This window comes from Chelonoidis abingdonii, chromosome 1 (assembly GCF_003597395.2).
Source record: "Chelonoidis abingdonii isolate Lonesome George chromosome 1, CheloAbing_2.0, whole genome shotgun sequence".
Classification (NCBI taxonomy): Eukaryota; Metazoa; Chordata; order Testudines; family Testudinidae; genus Chelonoidis; species Chelonoidis abingdonii.
This window is the reverse complement of record NC_133769.1, coordinates 83,336,928-83,359,761: the sequence shown is the minus strand read 5'-3', so window position 1 is coordinate 83,359,761 and position 22,834 is coordinate 83,336,928. Positions and strand designations below refer to the sequence as shown.

General features: G+C 41.6%; 2 protein-coding genes across 4 annotated transcripts in view; one reads left to right on the top strand and one right to left on the bottom strand.

Annotated features, from left to right (window-relative positions):
• Positions 1-2,370, top strand: part of CEP290 (centrosomal protein 290) — a 94,820-nt gene extending 92,450 nt beyond the window's left edge. Inside the window, exons 50-52 of the mRNA XM_075063469.1 lie at positions 112-215; positions 1,181-1,269; positions 2,182-2,370. Of these exons, the coding sequence (XP_074919570.1) occupies positions 112-215; positions 1,181-1,269; positions 2,182-2,370 (382 nt within the window). The remainder of the gene's footprint in view (positions 1-111; positions 216-1,180; positions 1,270-2,181) is intronic.
• Positions 52-22,342, bottom strand: RLIG1 (RNA 5'-phosphate and 3'-OH ligase 1). 3 transcript variants are annotated; one of them, XM_032789163.2, is made up of 7 exons: positions 22,214-22,342; positions 19,842-19,959; positions 18,206-18,301; positions 10,854-10,970; positions 9,184-9,381; positions 5,891-6,060; positions 52-3,938 (listed from the first exon to the last, which is right to left on the bottom strand). In XM_032789163.2, the coding sequence occupies exons 1-7, from the start codon at positions 22,265-22,267 to the stop codon at positions 3,750-3,752; spliced, it is 942 nt and encodes a 313-aa protein (XP_032645054.1). In that variant the 5' UTR covers positions 22,268-22,342; the 3' UTR covers positions 52-3,749. The 3 variants fall into 3 exon arrangements, with proteins under 3 accessions (XP_032645054.1, XP_032645053.1, XP_032645055.1); XM_032789162.2 differs by having other exon boundaries at positions 22,178-22,327; XM_032789164.2 differs by lacking the exon at positions 22,214-22,342 and adding an exon at positions 21,193-21,666.
• Between the last annotated feature and the right edge of the window lie 492 nt (positions 22,343-22,834).

The following is a 22,834-nucleotide window of genomic DNA, read 5'->3' as shown; positions in this document are numbered from 1 at the left end:
AAAATGAACCCCCGCTCCACTATGTAAAGAAATGAGAATGAGACGTTCTTAGAGAGGAATACCCAGAGCAATTTTTACTCTTCACAATATTTCAAATTAATTGTTTTACAGATTAACCAATAATCGGCTGGAGAAGGAAAAAGCAGAACTAGCTCATCAGGTGGAAACTTACCGACATCAAACAGGCATCAATGCAAGCGAAGACTCTGCAGCTGGTAGCCATTTTCAATATCTAAAGTATAAGGACTTTTCAGTAATTTGGGCTGGAATCTGCTCTCATTTACTACACTAGTGAGAGTTGGGAGTAATTCCATAACAGTAAATTAAATTACAACAGTGTATGTATTATACAACTGCTACCGGAAATGATGTTTTAGCCTATCCACTAGCAAGTTTACAGCTACTAAATACTGCTTGTAACCACATAACAAGTGCCAGGACGGGGGCGTAATAGTGGGACTATGCTATTTAAATTAATTTTAAAAAGCACCTTTGATCTAAAGACCATTTACCACAGCTCCCTTGCTTATAGCTGCTGCCCCTTCCCTAGTGATTCACTTTAAGCCCTGAGGTATAATTAGAAATAGCTGGATTAAATTTTAAGACAATTAGGTATAGAAACTCAATGGTAATATCTAATATCTTGAAATAGTCTCTCAAGAGAAGTGTTAGGAGCACTGTTGATTGGAAAATGCACTGGAGTAAATGACATAATAGCTTTCTTCTGTTTTTAAGTCTAGCATTGCCAGCTGCAATGGATTTAAAAAACAAAAAAGTTTCAGCAGAAACATTCAGCTATCACAGTGAAATTAACAATGTTGGTCTTTAAACTTATCACCAGGAACCAAGGTTAATAAGACTTAATTTAAAAAAAGACCTCAGAGCTATTGTTTCAGATTCATTTCAGATTCTGACTGCAGATTCATTAAGATAGCACTGCAGTCAGTCAATCAAAATGTTTACTCCACCACAAAGACTAGCCACTTAATATTTTTCATTGAGACCTTGTTGTATAGAAATATATGGAACCACCAGAACAGTGTTGGGGATGACTTTTTGCCACATTGCAATATTGGGTAACGGGGTTTAATGTTCTCCATTATATATTGCTTATAAAATATAATAGTATCTTGAATTTAGTAATCTAACTTGTCCTTTTCATAACATGATTATTTTTTAGAGAAAGGCAGAATTGACAAGTTAATGGTAGATGTAGTAGATCTCCAGACACAGCTGCAAGCCTCAGATCTGGAGAAAAAGCAACTTACAGTGAGTATTGTATGGATACCACCACTGTGATACTGTTCACTTATCTTATGAACTAATGGACAGCTAAGAAAGAAGATTGCATCCACCCATTAGCTGGTCTCATATAATGGCCAGACTTATGACATTTAAAGTACAAATGCTCTAAAAACAAGTTCATAGTACATCCCTACTCTATGGATTCATGTATGTAGTGCATGATGGAAAATGGCATTGTTAAAAATACTGAACCACTCTGCCAGCTTGTTGTCTTGTCCCTTCCCCCCCTCATGTTTCAGTGGCCAATAACTGCCACTCCTTGGCCCCTCCCACTTTTACAAAATGACTCAAACTGCAACCAAAAGCTTCTGACATCTGCATGTTTGGTTCACAACTTTGATGGGGCTATCGAGAGGATCAAATAAAAAGGGAGGAAGGGAAGTTCTGATCTCTTTCAACGATTAAGGGGAGATCTAGAATAGAATGTACTGGGACCTTGAGACTCAAGCCCTAAAGCTTGGGTCAGAACACCACGTTATTTAGAAGCATAGCACTGTTTTCCCCGAAGAGCTCTTTTCTCTTACCACATTATGTAATAATTATGCTGTACTGACTGTGTGATTAATTTAACAAAGCACTCCAGTCTCACTGTAAACATTTCTGTTTCGACATACTTTTAACTCAGCTTCCTTTTTCATATATCAAAGCCACCTGACTTGCAGGTGCAATTAGGTACTAAGGTACCTAAATGATAACCTGCACCTTTACATTCAGAATGCACAAGGCAAAGCTTGTTTTTAAAAATCTGTCCCATAAAGGAAAAGGCAGTAACACAATTAATGTTGTCATTTAGTCCTTTTATATACACATTGGCACAAAAACAGAATGTAGAATTTTGAATTGTAGTAAGTTTGTACTATTCAATTCTTTTATTAGGAAGAAATCAAACAGCTGAAGAGAGAACTGGGTAACTTTGACCCTTCCTTTTTTGAAGAAATTGAGGATCTGAAATACAACTACAATGAAGAAGTAAAAAAAAATATTATCTTGGAGGAGAAATTAAAGCAGCTTTCTGAACAGTTTGGTGTTCATGTGGATATTCCAGCCAACGTGTCTATTGATTAAATCCATGTTAAATAACACATAAATTGGGTCACTTGGCGGTTATGTGTAATACCACTTGTATGCAAGCTTGATTCTAATTTCTCACTGTTGTGAATTAGGACCAGCTCCACTGAAGTTACAATAGTTTGACACCAGAGAACGACAGAAGCAGACTTTTCAAAAAAGTTACTAAAACCTTGTCATTAGTGCTTCAGATGCTATAGATCTAGCAATCAATGTGAAAACTTGTCTTATTTCCTCCCCACTAGCTTTAAATATTTTATGCTTTAGTTCAGAAGTGACAGCAGGAGAGATCAAAGGATTTCAGCAATCCTGGGGTGAGGAAGCCCTTGACTACAAAGCCAGATCTGCTGTCTGACACTACTGCACAACAGAAAGAGTTAATACTTCAAGGCAATGAATATATATATAGTGCTTAGATGTAAAGCTAATTTAATTTATTTGAAAACTGTTAATATTTGTATAGCTTTAGTTTTGGTGGGTGTATGCTACATGCAGAGCACAGATGTAAATAGAACCAAATTGTGAGAATACACAATTTGAATTGTCTACTTTTCTAAGTTAAAGTTTTTGAAACATTACATGCTGCTCGATAGTTATTTTCTAAACAGTTATGGACTATCACATTCCTTTTATTTGTCTGTTTCTACAGAGCATTTTCAAATAATTAAAACTAGTTTACTTCTCACTATTTGTGCTGGCTTATTAACAAAAAAAAAAGTTTGTCCCAAGAGATCGGATAATGTAAACAATGTCACTATTTGGTTTTCAAGCCTTAGCACACTACTGCAGCATGAGGGGGATTACAAATATTGTGGAATGTTTAAATCCAAATAAAAAATTGTTACAATTGTAAACTTTAAAAAATGTAGGGCCTGATTATGGTCTCACTTACTGATTTAAATCTGTGTTACTTCACAGATATAATGGAAAATATTGGGCCCTAAGTCTCATGTCAGTGGCAGTTTGACTTCAGAATAAACTGCAGGCTGTAATAATTCAGAAACTCTAAAAGTTAGCTGATTTCTGTTTTTGTTTTAAAACCATCACTTTCTGCTTCACTACACAAGCCCCTGGAAGCAGCTAACATTAAACACTGTCCTCTTAGCTCTAACAGTTTCAAAATTTAAGGCTCTTTCAAAACCAAAAACAACAAATGTGCTGAAATCTAAGAGAGGGCGATCCATTTTGGATTTGCCTTTACTGCTCTTTTGCTTCATATTATGGATCATATTTATGCCAATCATTTGCACTGTAGCTATGGAGCTACTTATGCCACAATTATTTGCAAAAATATCCACTTATAGTGTAGGCAAAGCAGGAGAAGAAGGTACAATAATACATATGGCAGCGATCTCTGACAAGATTCTTTTTTCTCTTTAAACATCAAACTTTATATCTTTTAGTCTACTGAACCTCTGCCCATCCAGCTTTGAAAAATGATTAAACAAACACTTTGGTTCAAAGTCACAGTCATATTTGGTCCTATTAACAGCAATGACAACTGGTTGAGAATTCAGATATGTCTCTGGAATTGGCCAGCACATACCAAGATGATGTCGATGGAGCTAAGAAGAGAGAAACAGAAGATCAGTGTAAACATCCTCATACATTTGACCACTTATTACAAATATCCGTCACTCGTAACTCAACAGCTAGCAGCTGTGGTCACTGATGTCATGGTTTTGACATATCACTTAGAAAGCTCATAACTCTTGTATACAGTGTGTGAAACTTACTTATATGACAAATTGCTTCTGGAAGTTTGCCATATACCACTTCAAACTACTAAACTTTCCTACAGCTGAAGTATAACTTGTTTCAGATAGCAGCAGGAATTCAGACATTAAGAGTGAAGAAAAGCAGGGGAATAGGGATCTCAAAAAAAGTAGGTAGCAACAATCGCAACTGCTGTGATGAAAACTAGGACAGTGTTGTATTTTTTTAGCTAGGGTGACCAGATGTCCCAATATTTAGGCGTTTGTCCCGCATACCAATGTTTGGTCAGGATGCAATTTGTCCCAATTTTTTTTTTTTTTTTGCTCCACCAGCGGACCCTCCCCCCAGTGTCCCAATATTTTCTTCCTCTTATCTGGTCACCCTATTTTTAGCTGTGATTTAGCAGGTGAATGTGAAAAGTGGCAGACTAGATCACCAAGTAGTCCACTACAAACCACAGTTTGAAGACCAATCTTGCAGAAACAATGCCAGCTCATTTTGATTATTATAAAGGGATCCCTTGTTTTACAAGGATCTGTGCTTCTTTGAGTGCTTGTACATACCAATATACGTATGTGAGCACTCCAAGCCACTGATCCACAGAAAAAAATCAACTGCAGGCCCCACACAAGTAAAAAAACAAATTGGGGGGGGGGGGGGTAGAGAGAAATATAAAACATTCAGCTCACCCACCCAGGTAAGCGTGGAGGCTCAGAGCTTCCCCCTGCAGTGGGGTGAGCCAACACTCCTGGCTTCAGCTCCATGGGGGGGAGGAGGGGAGAGCACCAAAGCTTGCCACAGGCCGAATGAAATTAAGCAACGGCTTGGATCTGGCCCGTGGGCTGTAGGTTCCCCACCCTTGCACTAGGGGAAAAAATTCCAGCAACTGTGCTCGAGATGCACAACACATCTCAAAGAACAGTTACAGAAAGATTATAATAGGTTTTTTTAAGCACAAACTAGCCCTTGGGGGAAAAAAAAAGCAAGCCTTAATTGTTGGGTGCTACTCCACAGGACAAGACAATACAGGGGTCATCTGTTATTTTGTCTGTTTTCAATTAATTGTTCAGACTACTGGCATAATTTATTTAGGGTAGAGGCAGGAGTTTTATACATTGTTACTTGCTTAATATTTGGACCTATTATGCTAAGACATTTGTGTGCTCTTCTTGGCATCCACCTTAGAAAGCTTGAAGGGGAGTGGAATGTTTATTGAAAGCACAATGGAAAGCAATGTATAGGATAATGGCAGGTGATTTACCTCCATCAGCATAGATGACTATAGCAGTTTTTGAAGTTAATTTGTTTTTATAACAGTTAATAAATACCGTTAAGTACTGCAAGGAGTCCAACATAGTTTGAAAAGCTACAACACAGCAGTTACAAAAAGGTACAGCTGCTGGACAAGAGAGCCATGTGTTCCAGCTACAAGTGAGAAGTGGTATGTGGAGCGCTGGAGCCCTCCGGCCCCCGGAAAGAAACTGGGTAAGATACTCCAGTTGGCTTCCCACTGAAGCTTGTACTGGGAGCAAAGATAGGTGACTAGTGCCTAACTCACAGTTTATGTTGAAAATTATCACACTGGGCTTGTGAGGAGCTGATCAAAGCTATCAAGTGCTAATCTGAAACATGATCTCACAAAGTAGCTAAACTGATTCTCACTCAACTAGAAGTAACAGTGCATATGGTGCCTTTTACACTACTTGTTTTGTCCTTGAAGTGTTTCAGCTTTTTTTTTTCTTTTTTTTTAATAAGAGTTTTTGGGAGTGCAGATTCACTCATGACATTCTAAAATAATTACCTTGATTAAATGTCCATTGTTACAATGCCATACAATTCCTTCAATTTTACCCTCTCTGCAGCTTTCAAACCAAGACAATATATCACTGTGCTTCAGCATAGGTGGATTCTTTATTTCAAATGCTCCATGTGGTACAAGAAAATGGATAGGATGCTTCTTACTTCCTAATCCTATATATATATATATATAATATATAAAAAAAATTAACCTGTTAAATCATGTCCAGTCACTGAAGCCAAAATTTCCCTTATTTTTATTACTTGCTATAGCCACATTAAAAGTGCTGTCACAGAATATTTCTGTCAGATACAGAGGATTGGCCTAAGATACATTGGGTGAAATCCAGGCTCAGATGAAATAAATAGAAATTTTTCCATTGATTTCTACAGAGATAGGATTTCACCCGTTCTTTTCAGCAACAGAAGTAGATTTCCTGTCCAGGATAAAGTGATATTAATTTTTATTTTCATATAAGGGAGACGTAAGTCTTCATAATTTTCTGATTCCACTGTAATTTCTTGCCCCATGCAATATTATGACATTAAAAATATAAACCAACAGAAGTACAGTAGTGTATATAGGCTGTATTCTCAGTTTTAAAGATACAGCTTCTAGGAAATTAAATCACCTCTGCAGTTTGTATGGCAAGGTGCATCTAAAAAACAAGTATTTTTTTGTTTTTAAAGAAAACTTGTGTATAGATAGGTATCTTTGATTTTTGACATGATTCCAAATGGATCCCATAACAGTACTACAGCCACCTTATTAGAATCTGAAGGAACTACACCTTGACATGCTTACCACAGAAAAAATTCTCAGTATCAGAAAAACTGAGTTCGTAAACTGTGTTTTTAAACTGATTTACCCTTAACATACTATTGTGGTGAGATACATAAACAGCAAGCTTTATATATTTAAGCTCTACCGTTACCAAATGAAAATAGTCTAAATTTGATTAGAACACACTAAGTCTGTCTTGCAAGCGAAGAGATTTCTGCTTCAATATGCTCTGAAGAGCCACAAGTTAAGACTACTTGACAATACTCCTGGGAGAATTCTGCACCATTGCGCACATACAAAATTTATGTCCCCCACAGATCCTCCCCCTCCTCCTCTCCCTAGGACAGAATATACATTTTGTGAGAAATGTGCTTCAATTACATCTTTCATCCACCAGGGGTTGCTGTGGCACCAGAAGAGAGGGCAGCTAGCTCACAAACTGGAGTAAGGAGGTGTCAGAAGTTGCCTTCCTCACAGCATCCTGACTATGAGGCCAGGTGAGAAGGCACAGAATATGGGGGGCATGGACAAAGTTGGGCACACAGGGCTGCTGACAGGGTGTCACAAGAACTAGAGAGGTGACAGCATTGAGGCAGGGTCTCAATAAGTGTGGGGGCTACAGGGCCACATGGGAACATGTGCAGATATGCCTGGCTGAGTGGGGAGTTGGGGTGCAGGGAAACACTGGGACAGGGACAGATGTGCCTGACTGAATGGGAGAGGCTAGGGGTCAGCCAGAGTCTGCATGGGGGAGGCTCCCCAACATCACACCCTCGTCCCCCCCTCCCCCCCCCCAAAAAAACCCCAAACCCAGTTCCATGCTTCTCCTATCCACACCCAACAACCCTCCAGGTTCACTTTCAGACTCCTCCTCTCTCCCTCAGCTGCTCCGCTACCCCTGACTCCCCCAAGCCTTTCCACTGCTTCTGAGGAGTATGGGAAATATGTTTCTGTATTATAGCTTAAATGAATTATTATTCAAAGTTCTGTATTAATATGCTTAGCCAGGAATCTGTCAAAAAAACATTTGCTGAATGTTTTTTGTTCTCTGTATTGTTACAGACATAACTGCTAGCAGGTATTTTGAAATAAAATTACCAAACTAATTGCAACTAGCAGGATTATATTGTTATTTTGACAAATAAAATAGGCAGAATTTTGCAGAACTTCAAAATATTGTGCACAGAATGTTTAATTGATGCTCAGTTCCCCCAGGAGTAACACAAACTTAATGTGTCGTTACTGAAGTGATAATAGGGATGGTATAGTAGAACTATAGCATATTCTTCCTGTCATGCTAGGACAAAAGCTGTTATGTTGGGAATGAACTGTTACAAGTAAGCACCTGGAACACTCAAAAAGCCTATTTAACCTGCTCATTTTTAAACTGTGTTATAAAAGAGAGAGAGCTGATCATTTTGTTCTATCAATTTTTATTAAAAAAGACAAATATTTCCAATCAAGAGTAATTTAATGTTGTTTCCCAAGTGGTGTTGCACCCTTCTTTGGTTCTGAGAAAAGATGTCTGTTTAAATGGAAGACAAACGTATATGCCCCAGTTTCATCCAACTTCACTGCACCAGCAGTTTACCTAAACCCAAAAGGAAATTTTTTTGTGGAGGCCTCTTATTAAAAGTGGAGCAAACATTGCCCCTGCTAGTTCAATGTTATGTCTTCACTAAAAGAAAAAAAGTGTGTTTTTGCATTATGATAGCTATCTTCATGTAAAATCCTAGTGAACATATAGCCTGGGAAGTTTTTACCTGAATGTAACTAATTAAGGTCAACCCATGTGGAAGGCATAGGATTAGCTTGACTAGCTACTACAGTATTATATCAACTTAGCTACCTTGTAAAAATGCAGCTATTGTTTGCAGTGAAAATAGAGTTGTAGTCTTGCATGGAGGAGAAGAAATGTACTTTAGTGGCAACCCTTTGGAATTACATGCAACAGGCTGGGAGGGGAGAAAGATAGTTAAAGAGACTGTGTGCATTGTGCGAAACTGCCAATCACTGATATCTAATAATCTCTCTGTACTCCACCCTTTGGACACTGCTGTAACTATCCCCTCATTTTCCTTTTTAAAGCCTTATAAGGGGGGAGGTCTCAAACTGGGGGTCATGACCCCCCAGGGAGTCACGAGGTTATTACAGGTGGGGGGAGTTGCAAGCTGTCAGCCTCCACCCCAAACACTGCTTCACCTCCAGCATTTATAATAATGTGAAATATTTTTGTAAGTGTTTTTCATTTATAAGGGGGAGAGGGTCGCACTCAAAAGTTTGCTGTATGAAAGGGGTCACCAATACAAAAGTTTGAGAACCACAAGGTTATAATATGTTAATAAGCTATTTTGGCAACGTACAAGTTGCTTCTAATTCATGGAGCTTAGTGAAGTCATTCCAATCTCTTATTTTGTAACTAAGAGACACCATACCATTCACTCTCAATTAAAACACATTAAAATATTTACGGTATTAATGAGTATTAAAACAACACCACGTGCTATACTTGCCATATGGATTTGCATTAATATTAGTTCCAATAAGCTCCAGTGTTTGTTCCAAAAGGTCCGATAATGGCACAGAACTGATTTCCAAAAGTCCAGGATCATCAGCATGGCACTTCAATATAAGGGCTATTTCAGCCTCATAATTAACAACAGATGAATGCCAGCAATATTGTTTGCTATTTTTCTCCACTGGCACCCAACCTATGAGAAAACATTCCATTTTACTTCTTGTCAAGGCACATTAAAAGCTGTGCATGCATTAGAAAGTAGCTGTAAACTATAGCATTCTACTAATATGAAGAACTACATATCTAATTGTATTTTTACAGGGAAAATAAACGTATCCCAAGGACAAAGTTACACTGTACCTCAAAGAAATGTGTCAAAGCAATTTAGTAGGGACAACTGTTTCTTTTGGATCAAAGCCTTGCAAATCAGCGTGGCCAAATGCCACAGAAAAAAAAATGTCTGCTACAGCAGAACAAAGCATGACTGAATATGAGTAAATGACATGTTAGGAAAGGACTTTCTGAATATGGTGCTATGCAGTGTAGTTGTAGCAATATCGGTCCCAGGCTACTAGAGAGGCAAGGTCGGCGAGGTAGTATCTTTTATTGGACCAACTTCTTTTGGTGAGAGAGACAAGCTTTTGAGCCACACAGAGCTTTTTTCAAGTCTGGGAATGGTACTCCCAGGGTCATAGCAAAATTCTGGGTGGAACAGATTGTTTAGCATACGTAGTTTGCACATATTGTAAGGGATCATTCAAGGCAGAGTGGCCCACTAATACCTCTGCAGCCATAGGACAAAGCGAGGAGGTTAGTGTTGTAATAAGCCATAAATCCAGTGTCTCTGTTCAGTCCACATTTTTAATGTCTAGCAGAGTAATGTCAAGCTCCCAGGCTTGTCTTTTAAAAGTGTTGTGCAGGCTTCCTTTGCGGATGAGGGACTGATAAGGTCAGATATAGAGTGATCACTTTGTGAAAAGTGTTAATCCACAGGTGCAAATTCATTAGAGAGGGTAGTGATTGGCTTCACCCATAGGCACCAACTTCCTCTCTGCCCAGTGAGTGCTCAACCCCCCACCTGCCCCTGCCCTGTCACTGCACCGCCCTTGTCCCACCCCCATTCCACCCCTTCCCCAAAGTCCCTGCCCCATCTCGCCTTTTCCCACCCCAGTTCTGCTCCCTTTCCGCTCTCTTCCCCCAAGTCCCTGTCCTTGCCCTGCCTCTTCTCTGCCTTCTCCCCTGAGCGTGCCACATCCCTGCCCCTTCACCCACCCTCCCGGAAATTCCTAAGCGCTGCCAAAGAGCAGGGACGTGGCGCGCTTGCGGGGGGAGCTTGGCTGCCAGCTCTGGAGCATCCAAGAAGTCGGCGCCTATGGTTTCACCCACACAGTTGTTATTCAGACAGTTAGTGCTCTGGATGACGTACACTATAGCTTGGGGTAGACGTGTAAGATCAATGAACCTTGAAAGGTGTGGTGTGGGAGATATTGATCATTGTAGCAGTGGAGATGTGTCTTCAGGTTTTCCATCTATTGTTCTGGCAGGGTCTGGTGCCACTTTGAGTCCTGTTCTGTTGGTATTTTAACTCTGGGCCTAATTCTAATCCACTTCTCTACTTCTAAAAAGTCCCCTTCTCATTTAAACCAGACTGTATGGTGTATATACCTGGAATGTGTCCATTTTCATCAGGCAAAGGGTTTCCACTGGATTGCTGGATTTCCTTTGCTGGAATCCAGCATTCTGGGACAGGTCTGAAGTCTTCTTCAATATTCCAAATAAATTCTTAAAAAAAACAAACCAAAAAAGGTAATTAATTATTTTGTGACAAAACATTAGCTAATTCGATTATGTGATAATCTTTCAAAGTACACATTCAAATACTCTGACATAGGAAGAGCACCAGCACAAGGTCTAATCTTTCGTTGTTGTTTTTTGTTTAAGTAATTTAGTCTATTAAGATATTTAGGCAAAGAATTTCCATTCCCACAATCCTGGACTTCTGGGGCTGCTCTCCTCTCTGCAGCTCATGGACTGGCCAGAACACCTCTTTTCCTGCTTGCTGCCAGATTCTCTGCCACTGCAGGAGCAAACAGTGGCAGGTTCTTTTGCTCCTGCCCTACCTCTAATTTAACTTCTCTGCTCAATTTTTGGCCAGTTGGGAGCAGTGTTCTCCCTTTGCAGAATTCCTCTCCCTCCCTGAGTCAGTTAACCCTTTGGGAGTTCAACCTCCCTGACCCACCCCTGCAGTGTTCCCCTGCTTGTTCCTCCAAGCTCGAATGTTTACACGGCTATTAGCCCCTTAGCTTGAGCCCCTGAGCGTGAGTCAGTTGACACGGGCCAGCCACGAATGTCTAATTGCAGTGTACACATACCCTCTGACAATGAGTTTCCCCCTCCCAGGGACAATGGGACTGAGTGGGAAGGATTCTGAGACAGAGCTTTCAAGAGGGTCTTCATGTCTTAAGGAAGGCAAGCCACAAAAGATCTCACCAAAGCCAGAGCAGAGTTTTTGCACTCCCAAAGCTCATTCAAAAGGTTCAAAAAAAAAAAAAAAAATCTAAAAAAGGCAAAAAAGGGAAAGAAAAAGCACGTTTAAAAAATCCAGAAGCTATGAGTCCTCTGATTCCTCTTCCTCCCCCATTGAGGAAGATGAGCTTTCTGACTCTGAAACCTAAGCAGCCTCCTGTGGGTAAGCTTCAGAGTAAATTTCTCCCCTCAAAATCCTTACATGTGGCTGCAATATCCCTTCGCTTCTCCCTCTGAGGAAGTGATTAGGGATGGATGGAACAAGCCTGATAAAGGCAAGCATATTAACAACAGCGACCTCAGACTCCACAACATTCAAGAACCCAATGGCTCTATTACTGATAAACCAAAAGTTGATGCCAATGTAGCATCCTTCACCAGGGATATGATTATTTCCTCAGAAGTGGAGTTCAAGCCTAAGGAACCCATGGATAGAAGATGAAGGCCACTCTTAAAATGGACTTTGAAGCCTCAAGCCCAAGCTGTGGCTTCCAGCTCAGTAGCCAGGTGCCACCTATGGCTACAACCCTGGAAGGGGGATACTCACTCTAAGCATGTCCTATGCTTAGCCAAATTTACAGGCTCCCTCCTTTTTGGGGAAAAGCTGGATATAGTGATTGCCGATAATGTGGCTAAATCTAAATATTCTCTCCCTTCCCACTAAGTGCCCACAGAAAAGAACAGAGACTGGCATTCAGAAAGAAGTGCACCTTTCTCTCCTCTTCCTCACAGAGAGTCAACAGATTCCCCAAACAGTGGAATTAGGGAGCAGGGTAGGGAGGGAAGAAACAGTTCAGAGTGACCTCAGCCTCCCTGAAATCCACTTTATGACAAAGATCTCATAGGCCTTCACCCAGAGCTGAAGCAAGAGGACAGGATTTCTCATTTAATAAAGGAATGATTTTTATCGACCACAGACAAGTGGATCAGGGAAATAATAAGCTAGGGACACTCCCATAAGCTGTGGGCTCCACCCCATCCATTCTTCATCCAGTGACCCAGCTCTAACAACCAGACAATCCAATCCAGAATGAAATATCTTATCTTCTGGATATGGGTATGATAGATTGTGTTCCCTCATTATAAAGGTTTTCCAGACTTTACTCTGTCTTCTTCACTGTACAGAAGTGCACAGGTGGTATCTGAGACATTCTTGACATCAAAAGGCTCAACAAGTGGATGAAGAAAATGAAGTTTCAGAAGAAGGCCCTGTCCACCAATGTCATTGCTGTTGTGGGGGACTTCTTTACTTCAGTAGATCTAGCAGATACATATTTTCATATCCCCATCAGACAGTGCCACCGCAGACTTCTGAGGGTTGCTTATGGCAGGAAAGATTATCAGTACCAAACTCTGCTCTTCAGCTTGTCATCAAGCCGCAGGGTTTTTACAAAGATGATGTTGATGATACTAGTCACAGCCAGGTCATAGTGAACTCATCTGTACCCTTTCCTGGACAACATCCTCAGAGTTCCAGCGCAGACAGCAGCACATAGGGCTATGTTTCAGACCCTCTTCAGATCTCTTCCAGGTGAATGGCTTCACCATAAATGCCAAGAAAAGTGCTCTGGTTCCACCCAGGAATTTATGTTCTTACTCCAGAGCTGCAGGCATAGCTCTATGCCTCAAATTGTTAGGACTCCTTGTGCTGTGTACGAGGAACAATCCATAGGCACAATCACGCATCAGAAGTCTTCAGCCTTTATATAAAACATGTGGGACCACTCCCCAGAACACATGAAAGATCAAGTACAGATTCCAACACATATATTCAAATGATGAGATAAGCTCTAACCAGCATTTTTCTGCTGAACATCTGCATAAACAGAGAGAGTCACAACTATGTTACAATTTTGGCATGAAAGATAAAATGTAAAAAAGCTTGGGCAGAAAGGAGGACACATAGGTAATGTAATTGGTAAAAAATTTGTTATTTAGGGATGTGAGATAATGTGATAGGTTTAGTATATCTGAATGAAGTACCCCTCTACTTCGATATAACACTGTCCTCAGAAGCCAAAAAAAAAAAAATCTTACTGCGTTATATGTGAAACTGCATTAAATCAAACTTGCTTTGATCAGCCAGAGCGTGCAGCCCCCCCCCCGAGCGCTGCTTTACCGTATTATATGCGAATTCACGTTATATTGGGTCGCATTATATTGAGGTAGAGGTGTAGCTAGCTTTACTTATAGAATATAAATGAAAAACAGTGTTCTTTGGGAACCATTTCTGGATTGCAGTTCAACATCAAGCTGCTGGAACTTAGAGCGATGGTCAGCCCATGGTAATAACCTCAATGACATGCCCATCTGCCTTCCAGATCCTTTAGTCCTTACAATTGACTCCAGCCTAGAAGGCTGGGGAGCTCACTTGAAGACTCAAATAGCCCAGGGCCTCTAGACTGAGAGCCTCAAATGGCTTCATTTGACATTTCAAACAACAGCCTGATTATTAAGAACGAGACATTCTAGTGCTTCTGTCTGTCCTCCACACTCATTGACTGCTTTCATCTAGCAGAGTCTCAATACTAACGCATACTCCCCTGTCTGGTCAGGATTCAGCAACATGGTGCCAGGAGCACAATGCAAATCTCAGAAATCCAGGAATTCCAATCATTCTGGACTTTCTCCAGGAAAGCATAGACAGAGGCCTTCAGCCTTGCACCATTGCATGCCAGATATCTGCTCTTAGTAGCATGTTATTCACAGGATTCTCAGACTCCCTGTAGATAATCCACAGGTGGCTAGAGTCCCTCAAGCAGTCTTCTTAGCTAGACCAGTGGTCAGGCCATTCTTCCCAAAAATGGGACCTTCTGCTAGTTCTGTATGCCCTGACAAGCCTCTGACTTCAGCGTTAATCTTTTTATTTATCCATAAGACTTCTTTCTTAATAGTAATTACGTCTGCCAGGCGAGAGTCTATGCTGGCAGCCTTATCTATACAGGAGCCTTACTGCATGTTCCATGAGGACAAGGTGATGCTCAGGACGCCAGAATCCTCTCTGTAAGGTAAGCTTTTCCTCCCACACTTCCCAAGTGTTCCTCGCACATTACAGGGTACCCCGCCTATATTCTACCAAGGGCTCAAGATGTGACCCTGTCAATTTAGGCACCCTAACCCTCTCCCTCCAAAGGCTTGGGGCGTAAGGCACCTATCCTTTCCCATGGGGCTCAGGGAGAAACCTGGCCAAATTAAGTATCTGCCCTTTCTATGGGGCTCAGGGCTCTACAGGTCTGTGCGATCTTTTCCCAGTGAAAGAGCCTTACACAGCTGTGTTCTAAACATCTATTTATTAGCAACACACACAGAATACATATTGAGAATTCCAGCAGCTTGATGTTGAACTGCAATCCAGAAATGGCTCCCAAAGAGCACTGTTTTTCATTTATATTATATAGATAAAGCTAGCTACCTCCTTCAAATGTACTAAACCTATAACATTATCCCACATTCCTAAATAACATTTTTATCAATTACATTACCTATGTGTCCTCCTTTCTTCCCAAAGTTTTTTTACATTTTATCTTTCATGCCCAAATTGTAACTTAGTTGTGACCTTCTCCGTTTATGCAGATGGTCAGCATAAAAACACTGGTTAGAGCGTAACTTATCATTTGTTGAATCTCTTTCTGTATCCTCCCTAATTTCCCAGTGCCTGAGTGTCTCTACTTTACAATGCTGGTGGTTATAAGTCTCTTTAGGGTCATTCCTGAGGTGTGGGTGCTTTATCAGCAACAGAACATTATTTTTTTCAATTTTAGTGTAACTCCCTGAGTTTCACCTAAGGCTGGTTTTAAATAATTTGGGGAGGGGAAGAAGGACGTGATCAGTCCTCAGGCCTACCAGAGGATGTGCATACTTCATTCTGTGCAAAACCCAGCATCCCAACATAAAAGAGCACACAACATCTTATAGTCAAAAGAATTTTGAAAATCTCTTCTCAAAACATAAAGAAATGCCACAAAATACAGGCTCCCATGTTGTCTTCCACCCAAAATGCAAGTATTTCACAGCTCTCCAAATCCTCCTCTGCTAGGTGTTAGACTACGTATTGTGGAAGTCTAACAAATCATCAGAGGCTCCTGTCCCAAAGTGCATGAAGGCTACACACTTCAATGAGATCCTTAGCAACCTCATGGTGCAACAAGCTACGCATCCAACTGCGGAATCCTGCAACACGCAGCCACTTGATCTAAGCCAACCCTTCATTAAGCATTACAACATGGAACCTTCCATTTTCTGGCAGAGGCGTCTTTTGGCAGGAAAGATGCTGTAAGCATTGCCCAGCAAAATATAAATAGCAGACTCACAAAAAGTGGGGTATTCTTTTCCCTACCAAACTTGTGTTTCAATAACCTGCCTACATCATGTTCACTGCTTTGCTACTCCAAGATGTCCAGCACTGTGAGAGATGCTAGGTCTGCCAGAAATGCGAAAACTTCTTTAACAATAATTCTTTTCTGCTACAAGCATTCCCAAAAATTCCCACCCGATAGTTCATAAATCTAAAGAAACAGATATTAAGTGGAATCCTACCATATGACCATCCTTCTTTGGTCTAATGTACATAGCTTCCATTAATCCCTGGAAATGTTTTTTAATAATCATGTTATGCCAAATTTGTTCATCTTGGAAAACTCATTTGGCAGCAAGGAGGAGCAGAAGGGCTGTGTGGAGCCAAGACTGCACCGCTACACTAATCCAGCGATCTGCCCTCTGAGAGCTGCAAAAGAAAAAAAAAAAGCCCTAGTCTTTAAAAGAGGAAAGAAGTAAGAGACCAGGAAGAGACAGCAGCCCCACTTATAAAAAAGGAAAAGGAGAACCCAGAAACTACAGCCTCACCTCAGTCCCTGGAAAAATCATGGAGCAGGTCCTCAAGGAAACCATTGTGAAGCACTTGGAGAGAAGGAAGATGATCAGGAACAGTCAACACAGATTCCAAAAGCAAGTCATGCCTAATCAACCTGAATGCCTTGTATGATAAGACAACTGGCTCTGTGGATATGGAAAGCAGTGGACGTGATCTATCTTTACTTTAGCAAAGGCTTTGATACAGTCTCCCACAGTATTCTTGCCACAAGTTAAAAAAGTATGGATTGGATGAATGGACTATAAGGGGATAGAAAGCTGGTCTAGACTGTCAGGCTCAACAGTAGTGATCAACGGCTCAATGTCTAGTTGGCAGCCAGTATCAAGCGGAATGCCCAGGGTCAGCCTGTTCAATATCTTATTTAATGATATGGATGAATGGGATGGATGTACCTCAGCAAGTTCACAGATGACACTAAGCTGGGGAGAGATGTAGATATGCGGGAGGGTAGGGATAGCGTCCAGAGTGACCTAGACAAATTGAGAGGTTTGGGCCAAAAGAAATATGATGAGGTTCAACAAGAACAATGTGCATTGTCCTGCACTTAGGACAGAAGAATCCATGCACTGCTACAAGCTGGGCACTGAACTGGCTAAGCAGCAGTTCTGCAGAAAAGGAACCTGGGATTACAGTGATGAGAAACTGAAATTGAATCCACAACAGTGTGCCCTTGTTGCCAAGAAGGCTAATGGCATAGTGGGCTGTATTAGTAGGAGCATTGCCAGCAGATCGAGGGAAGTGATTATTCCCCTCTATTTGGCATTGGTGAGGCCACATCTGGAGTACTGCATCCAGTTTTGGGCCCCATACTACAGAAAGGATATGCACAAATTGGAGACACTCTAGTGGGAGGCAACAAAAATTATTAGGGGGTTGGGGCACATGACTTACGAGGAGAAGCTGAGGGAAGTGGGGTTATTTAGTCTGCAGAAGAGAAGAGTGAGAGGGGATTTGACAGCAGCCTCCAACTACCTGAAGAGGGGTTCCAAAGAGGATGGAGCTGGGCTGTTCTCAGTGGCGACAGATGACAGAACGAGGAGCAATGGTCTCAAGTTGCGGTGGGGAAGGTCTAGGTTGGATATTAGGAAACACTATTTCACTAGGAGGGTGGTGAAGCACTGGAGTGGGTTACCTAGGGAGGTGGTGGAATCTCCATCCTTAGATGTTTTTAAGTTGCTGCTGGTCCTGCTGAGCAGGGGGTCGGACTAGATAATCTCCTGAGGTCTCTTCCAACCCTAATCATCTATGATTCTAGATATCCAGAATTGTGGGAGATGGCGCTAGCAGAAAGGAAATCCTTGATAAGAAATGTTCTGTTCTAGCAATGAATTTCTATTCCAGCAAAAGAAATACTATGAAGCAATAAAGGAGACATGCACTCAGAAAAAGTTTAGTATTTAATAGTAGCCCAGAGTGAGGATCAAGTGACTATTTAGCCAAAATTATAATGATAGTACACAGAGATAAGTAAAGTCATCATAGTATTTGAAAAGAAATATAGAAGTTTTGAGCCGGATTACTAATATTTCAACATAATACTGGTTTTGTTTAACCAAAGGTATTCATCTCAAAGAAATACTTCAATTACCAAGAGGAAAAAAAAAGAAAACACCTCACAGACCTTTTGAGTCTTCCATTGAATACATGAATCTTTTAAACCTTTTCTCAGATAGTTTGTTGGGTTTTCTATCCAACCTCGCCCAAAGATACGGCTGCCCTACAGGTTTCAGAATTACAAAAACAACAGGTTATTTAGATAATAGCATGCAAGACAGGATTTCTGCCATTAATATGGACAGTTTAACATGAGAGGTAAAATATCCAACAGTAAATATTCTATTCCCTCATGCCTTCAAAAAAAAAGGAGGATCATATAAAAAGAGGATATATTTAAAGTGAGGTTAATTTGCTCACTTACCAGAAAACTTAAGAGCACCGTGAACAGTACCTTGCTTACTTAACATGATGCACAAACTGCTTGAAATATATATTTAAAAAACCCACAAAATAGATATATGCATATTAAAAATATACTTTCAGCAGGAAGTGAGAACACGAGGAATTTTCAAGAGTTCATCAGGTATTCATTGAACTACACTTTTTCCTCGCATCTCTGCAAATAAACTACTATCGGACTTCCTGAGGAAAAAAAAATTGTAATGACAAAATGCCAACCTGACTAGTCAGGTATAATAGTTTTCTTTGGCAACCAGGTTCATTTAAACAAGACCATTTTCACCTGGACTTTGGTCTCACAAGCTACATGAAAGTCCAGAACAATTTTACAGATAGGTGTATCTTCTATAAAATTACATTATCAGTTACTGCATAATTTTATAGTAAAGCCATATATTTTTTAATGTGAGTGTCAAGGTTCCTTCCCCACTCTGAACTTTAGGGTACAGATGTGGGGACCTGCATGGACACTTCTATGCTTAATTACTAGCTTAGATCTGGTATCGCTGCCACCATCCAGAATTTTCAGTGTCTGGATCACTCCCTGTCCCCCCAAAACCTTCCCTTCCCTGGGCAGCCTTGAGAGACTCCTTCACAATTCCGTGGTGAGTCCAGATCCAATCTCTTGGATCTTAAAACAGGAGAAATTAACCATCCCCCCTCCTTTCTCCACCAAACTCCTAGTGGATCCAGATCCACACCCTCTTGGATCTTAAAAACAAGGAAAAAATCAATTCAGGTATTAAGAAAAGGCTTTTAATTAAAGAAAAGAAGGTAAAGAAAAACCCTCTGGGAGAGATTAGCATACCAGCTACTCTCACAGACAACAGATTTTAAAACACAGAGGATGTTCCCCTGGGCATAAATTTAGTTATACAAAAAAATACTCAAATACCCAATTTGAGTCTACCTCTAATTGCATAAGACAGGTTACAAAGAAATAAACATAAACCTATATCCTTTCTAAACTTACTCTCTGATAAGAGGCTGGTTCTTGATCTTTTCCACTCCGCTGAAACTGAAAACTACTCAACAAAGGAAAAACTTCCCTCCTTCCTTTTGAAACCATTTTGTCTCCCCCATTGGTTCCTCTGGTCAGGTGTTAGCTAGGCTAGGTGAACTTTTTAACCCTTTACAGGTAAAAGAGACATTAACCCTTAACCATCTGTTTATGACAGTGAGAATCTGAATTTCCCAGATAAAGGAATGCAATAAAATGTGAAATCAATAAAATGAAAATTATTCACAACTTATGGGTACTAATTAACATGAGAAGTCCGCATACAAATCTTCCATATTACCTTTATATGTTGTTACATAACAGCAGGTTCCATCCACCTTCTCAGTTGGAACTGCATTGTATATATCTGCATCTAACGCTTTTCTATTTATGGTTTCAGTTGCCAAAACTTTAAATGGCTGAAAAGACAACAATTATTTAAACCTCACTCCATAACTTCCCATACGGACTCTAATATATTATAACTGACATCCCACAAATCCAGCATCATTTTTTTATTCTTAGTTTCTAATATTGCCTAAGAATGCTATTATTTCACAATATATTACAATCTGAAAATGCATCAAGGCAAAGGAATAAAACTATCACACCTGTTGTCACAGATAAAGAATCATTTAATGAGCCTGTTTCCCTCCTTTCTATTCTGGGTTTATCTTTAGGAACAATCTGCTCCCCTGCTTTGAAGTAATGTGTGTAATGTAGAAGAGTTCCAGCCTGGTGCTACAGAATTTCAATAGATGCCTTCAAGACATTACCATGGCAACAAAAGTTCTATGCATCATTTGAGGGACTAACTGCTCCTAAGCTTAAGTTTAGAGATGATGGTGATAATAAACATACCAGAGTGATGGAAACTGGTTAAAGCAGACACATTTTGAACAACATAATAAAGATTGTAGTCTTGAACTAAACCTTTCTTCCTGAAAGAATAAAGAGGTGAGTGTTCCAAGGAATCTGAACAGACACTCAGTGGACACTGTGAAGTTGATATTGTTTTCTGAGAAATGGCGTTGGTAAGACTTCTAGAAATACATTTAGATGAAGAAAAGTCATTTTTGGTAAAGGTTACTTTTAAAATATTCTCCTGTAGAATAATATCCTTTCCCTCACTCTTCTTTAGACTGTAAGCTCTTTCGCATAGGAGTTGTCTCTTTCACTATGTGGTAAAGTACTCAGTATGATGGTGCCCCAACATAGGTTGATGCCTCTAAGTACTACTGTTATTGAAATACACAAGAAGAAAGAGCCTGATTATTTCCAGGTTTTGCACCTTCTACAGCAATCTACACCTGTGCACCATGGGTGTAAAATGCTACCTGATCAGATTAGTACACCTACATAGCACTGGTGTAGATGAATACAGAAGGTGCAGGACAGGACAGAACCAAGTTCACACTTTTTTTCCTTCCATTTCAGTACATATATCCTTAATCTTTTGTTCTTCCACATAATACTTGACTAATTTTTGATAGTTATGCATGTAACAAGTTCTTACTTTACCCTAACCTTCTGTCTGCTTCTTGTAAGAGTAAGAAACAGTAACATAAGGAAGAACGCACACTAACGTAACCACAGTCAAAATAACATTAGCCTCAAGAACTTAAATGAACAAAATGTGAAACACCAAATACCCATATCATCGTGATCTTTCAGGTCTGCAGGGGCTAATTCCTTGAAACAGAGGTAGGACTGGATCATGCAAGAGCAGGGATTTCACCATACTTGCTTCCTGGGTTATAAACTCCTAACTCCTTTTAACAGGAGACTAAGAGAATCCATCAGAAGTGTTATGTGACCAATCATTTCCATCAGAGTTAAGGAACAGTGATGCCAGCAGGCCACCCCTGAAGTCACTGGGGTATATCAACCAACCAAAGCCTCAAGCAAAGACCTCTCCAGAAAGATGCTGAAGAAAAGTGGGCTGAAGGAGGATGAAGAAGAGCAAATCACTCCAATTTCTTCTCAAAAAGAAATCATCATTCAGATAAGGTTTTATTCATCAGTACTATTTACTATTACACCTGCCTTATCCTCAACCTGGTATGTGGACAGTTTCCCGTTGATGCCTTACACAATGAAAAGATGCATGGATCCACCAAGAATCTCAAAGATGCAGCCAAATCCAGCTCTAGCAATGCCTAGTGCAAGTCCCAAATGCCCTTGTCCCCAACCTGCCCACTGCATCCCCTCCACCCCAGCACCCTGAGGCTCCCCCACCCCCGCACGCCCTATCCAGCCAGTCCCACCATCACCCGGATACCCATCACGTCCTCTCCTCCTTCCCCACAAGCCAATCGCACTATCACCCGGGTACCCACCACGCCCTCTCCTCATCCTCCCCCGCAGCACCCTGAGCACCCCCCCAGCCAATCCCACTATCAGCCGGGTACCCAGGATACCCCCTCCCCCATCACCTCGGTACCCACTGCGCCCCCTCTTCCTCAGCACACGTCAGTCCCTCCATCGCCCGGTGTCCACCGCGCCCGAGCGGCTTCCTCTCCCCCTACCCCCGTAGCTCCAGCGCGACCCCTGAGTTCGCCCCTCATGGGCTGCAGGTCCTGCACCCGCGGCCCCTGTCCCTGCTCGCTCGGCCGGGCCCAGGCGCTGCCCCGGTACCTGGCGCTCCCGCTTGGCCGAGGGCTCCTCTTTCACCTGCGTCACAAACAGGCAGGGCACCTTGCGCTGCACCGAGCCCAGGCGGCTCATGGCCCCGGCTCCCCTCACGCGTCTCCGTACCTAGAGCGGAGCCGCAGCCGCCTCCCGCCGGCAGGAGCGGGCCCGCAGCGCGCGCTGGGAAATGGAGTTCGAGGGGCGGCAGCCGCCGAAGGGCCTCGCGGCCTGCAGCTGCGCCCTACGTGTGTGTGAGAGTGTCCCGCCCCCGGGCCCAGCGGGTGTGCCTGTTGGACAGTTGTAGCCGCCCCGCTGCACAGGGGCCGCTCATTGGATCAGGTCGCCCTCCGGGTGTTACAGGCCCGAGCTCCCCTGCTCTAGGGATGGGAGGGAGGTTAGTCGTGTGGGTGTTACAGCCTCACACCTCCTGCCCAGGGAACGGTTCGGGGGTAGCTGTGAGGGTGTTACAGCTCCACACTCTCCTGCCCGAGAGATGGTTGGAGCGTTGCTATGTGGGTGTTAGAGCCGCACAGTCCCTTGATGTAAGGAGGTGGGGCGCTAGCCTTGCGCTTGTGTTGCAGTTGGAGACCTTCACCGTCTGTGCTCAGAACCAGCCTCAGTGTTGTAAGCTGCCTCTGCTGCAGTAACTCAGCAACATTTTCT

Excerpts from the sequence above, each read along its gene's own strand:
- RLIG1 (XM_032789162.2), bottom strand. The coding sequence starts at position 22,267 with ATGAGCCGCCTGGGCTCGGTGCAGCGCAAGGTGCCCTGCCTGTTTGTG. Across the intron at positions 10,971-18,205 it reads TTCAATGGAAGACTCAAAAG|AATTTATTTGGAATATTGAA; the intron begins GTCTGTGAGGTG and ends GTTTTTTTTAAG. Across the intron at positions 9,382-10,853 it reads TGAAAATGGACACATTCCAG|GTTGGGTGCCAGTGGAGAAA; the intron begins GTATATACACCA and ends GTTTTCTCATAG.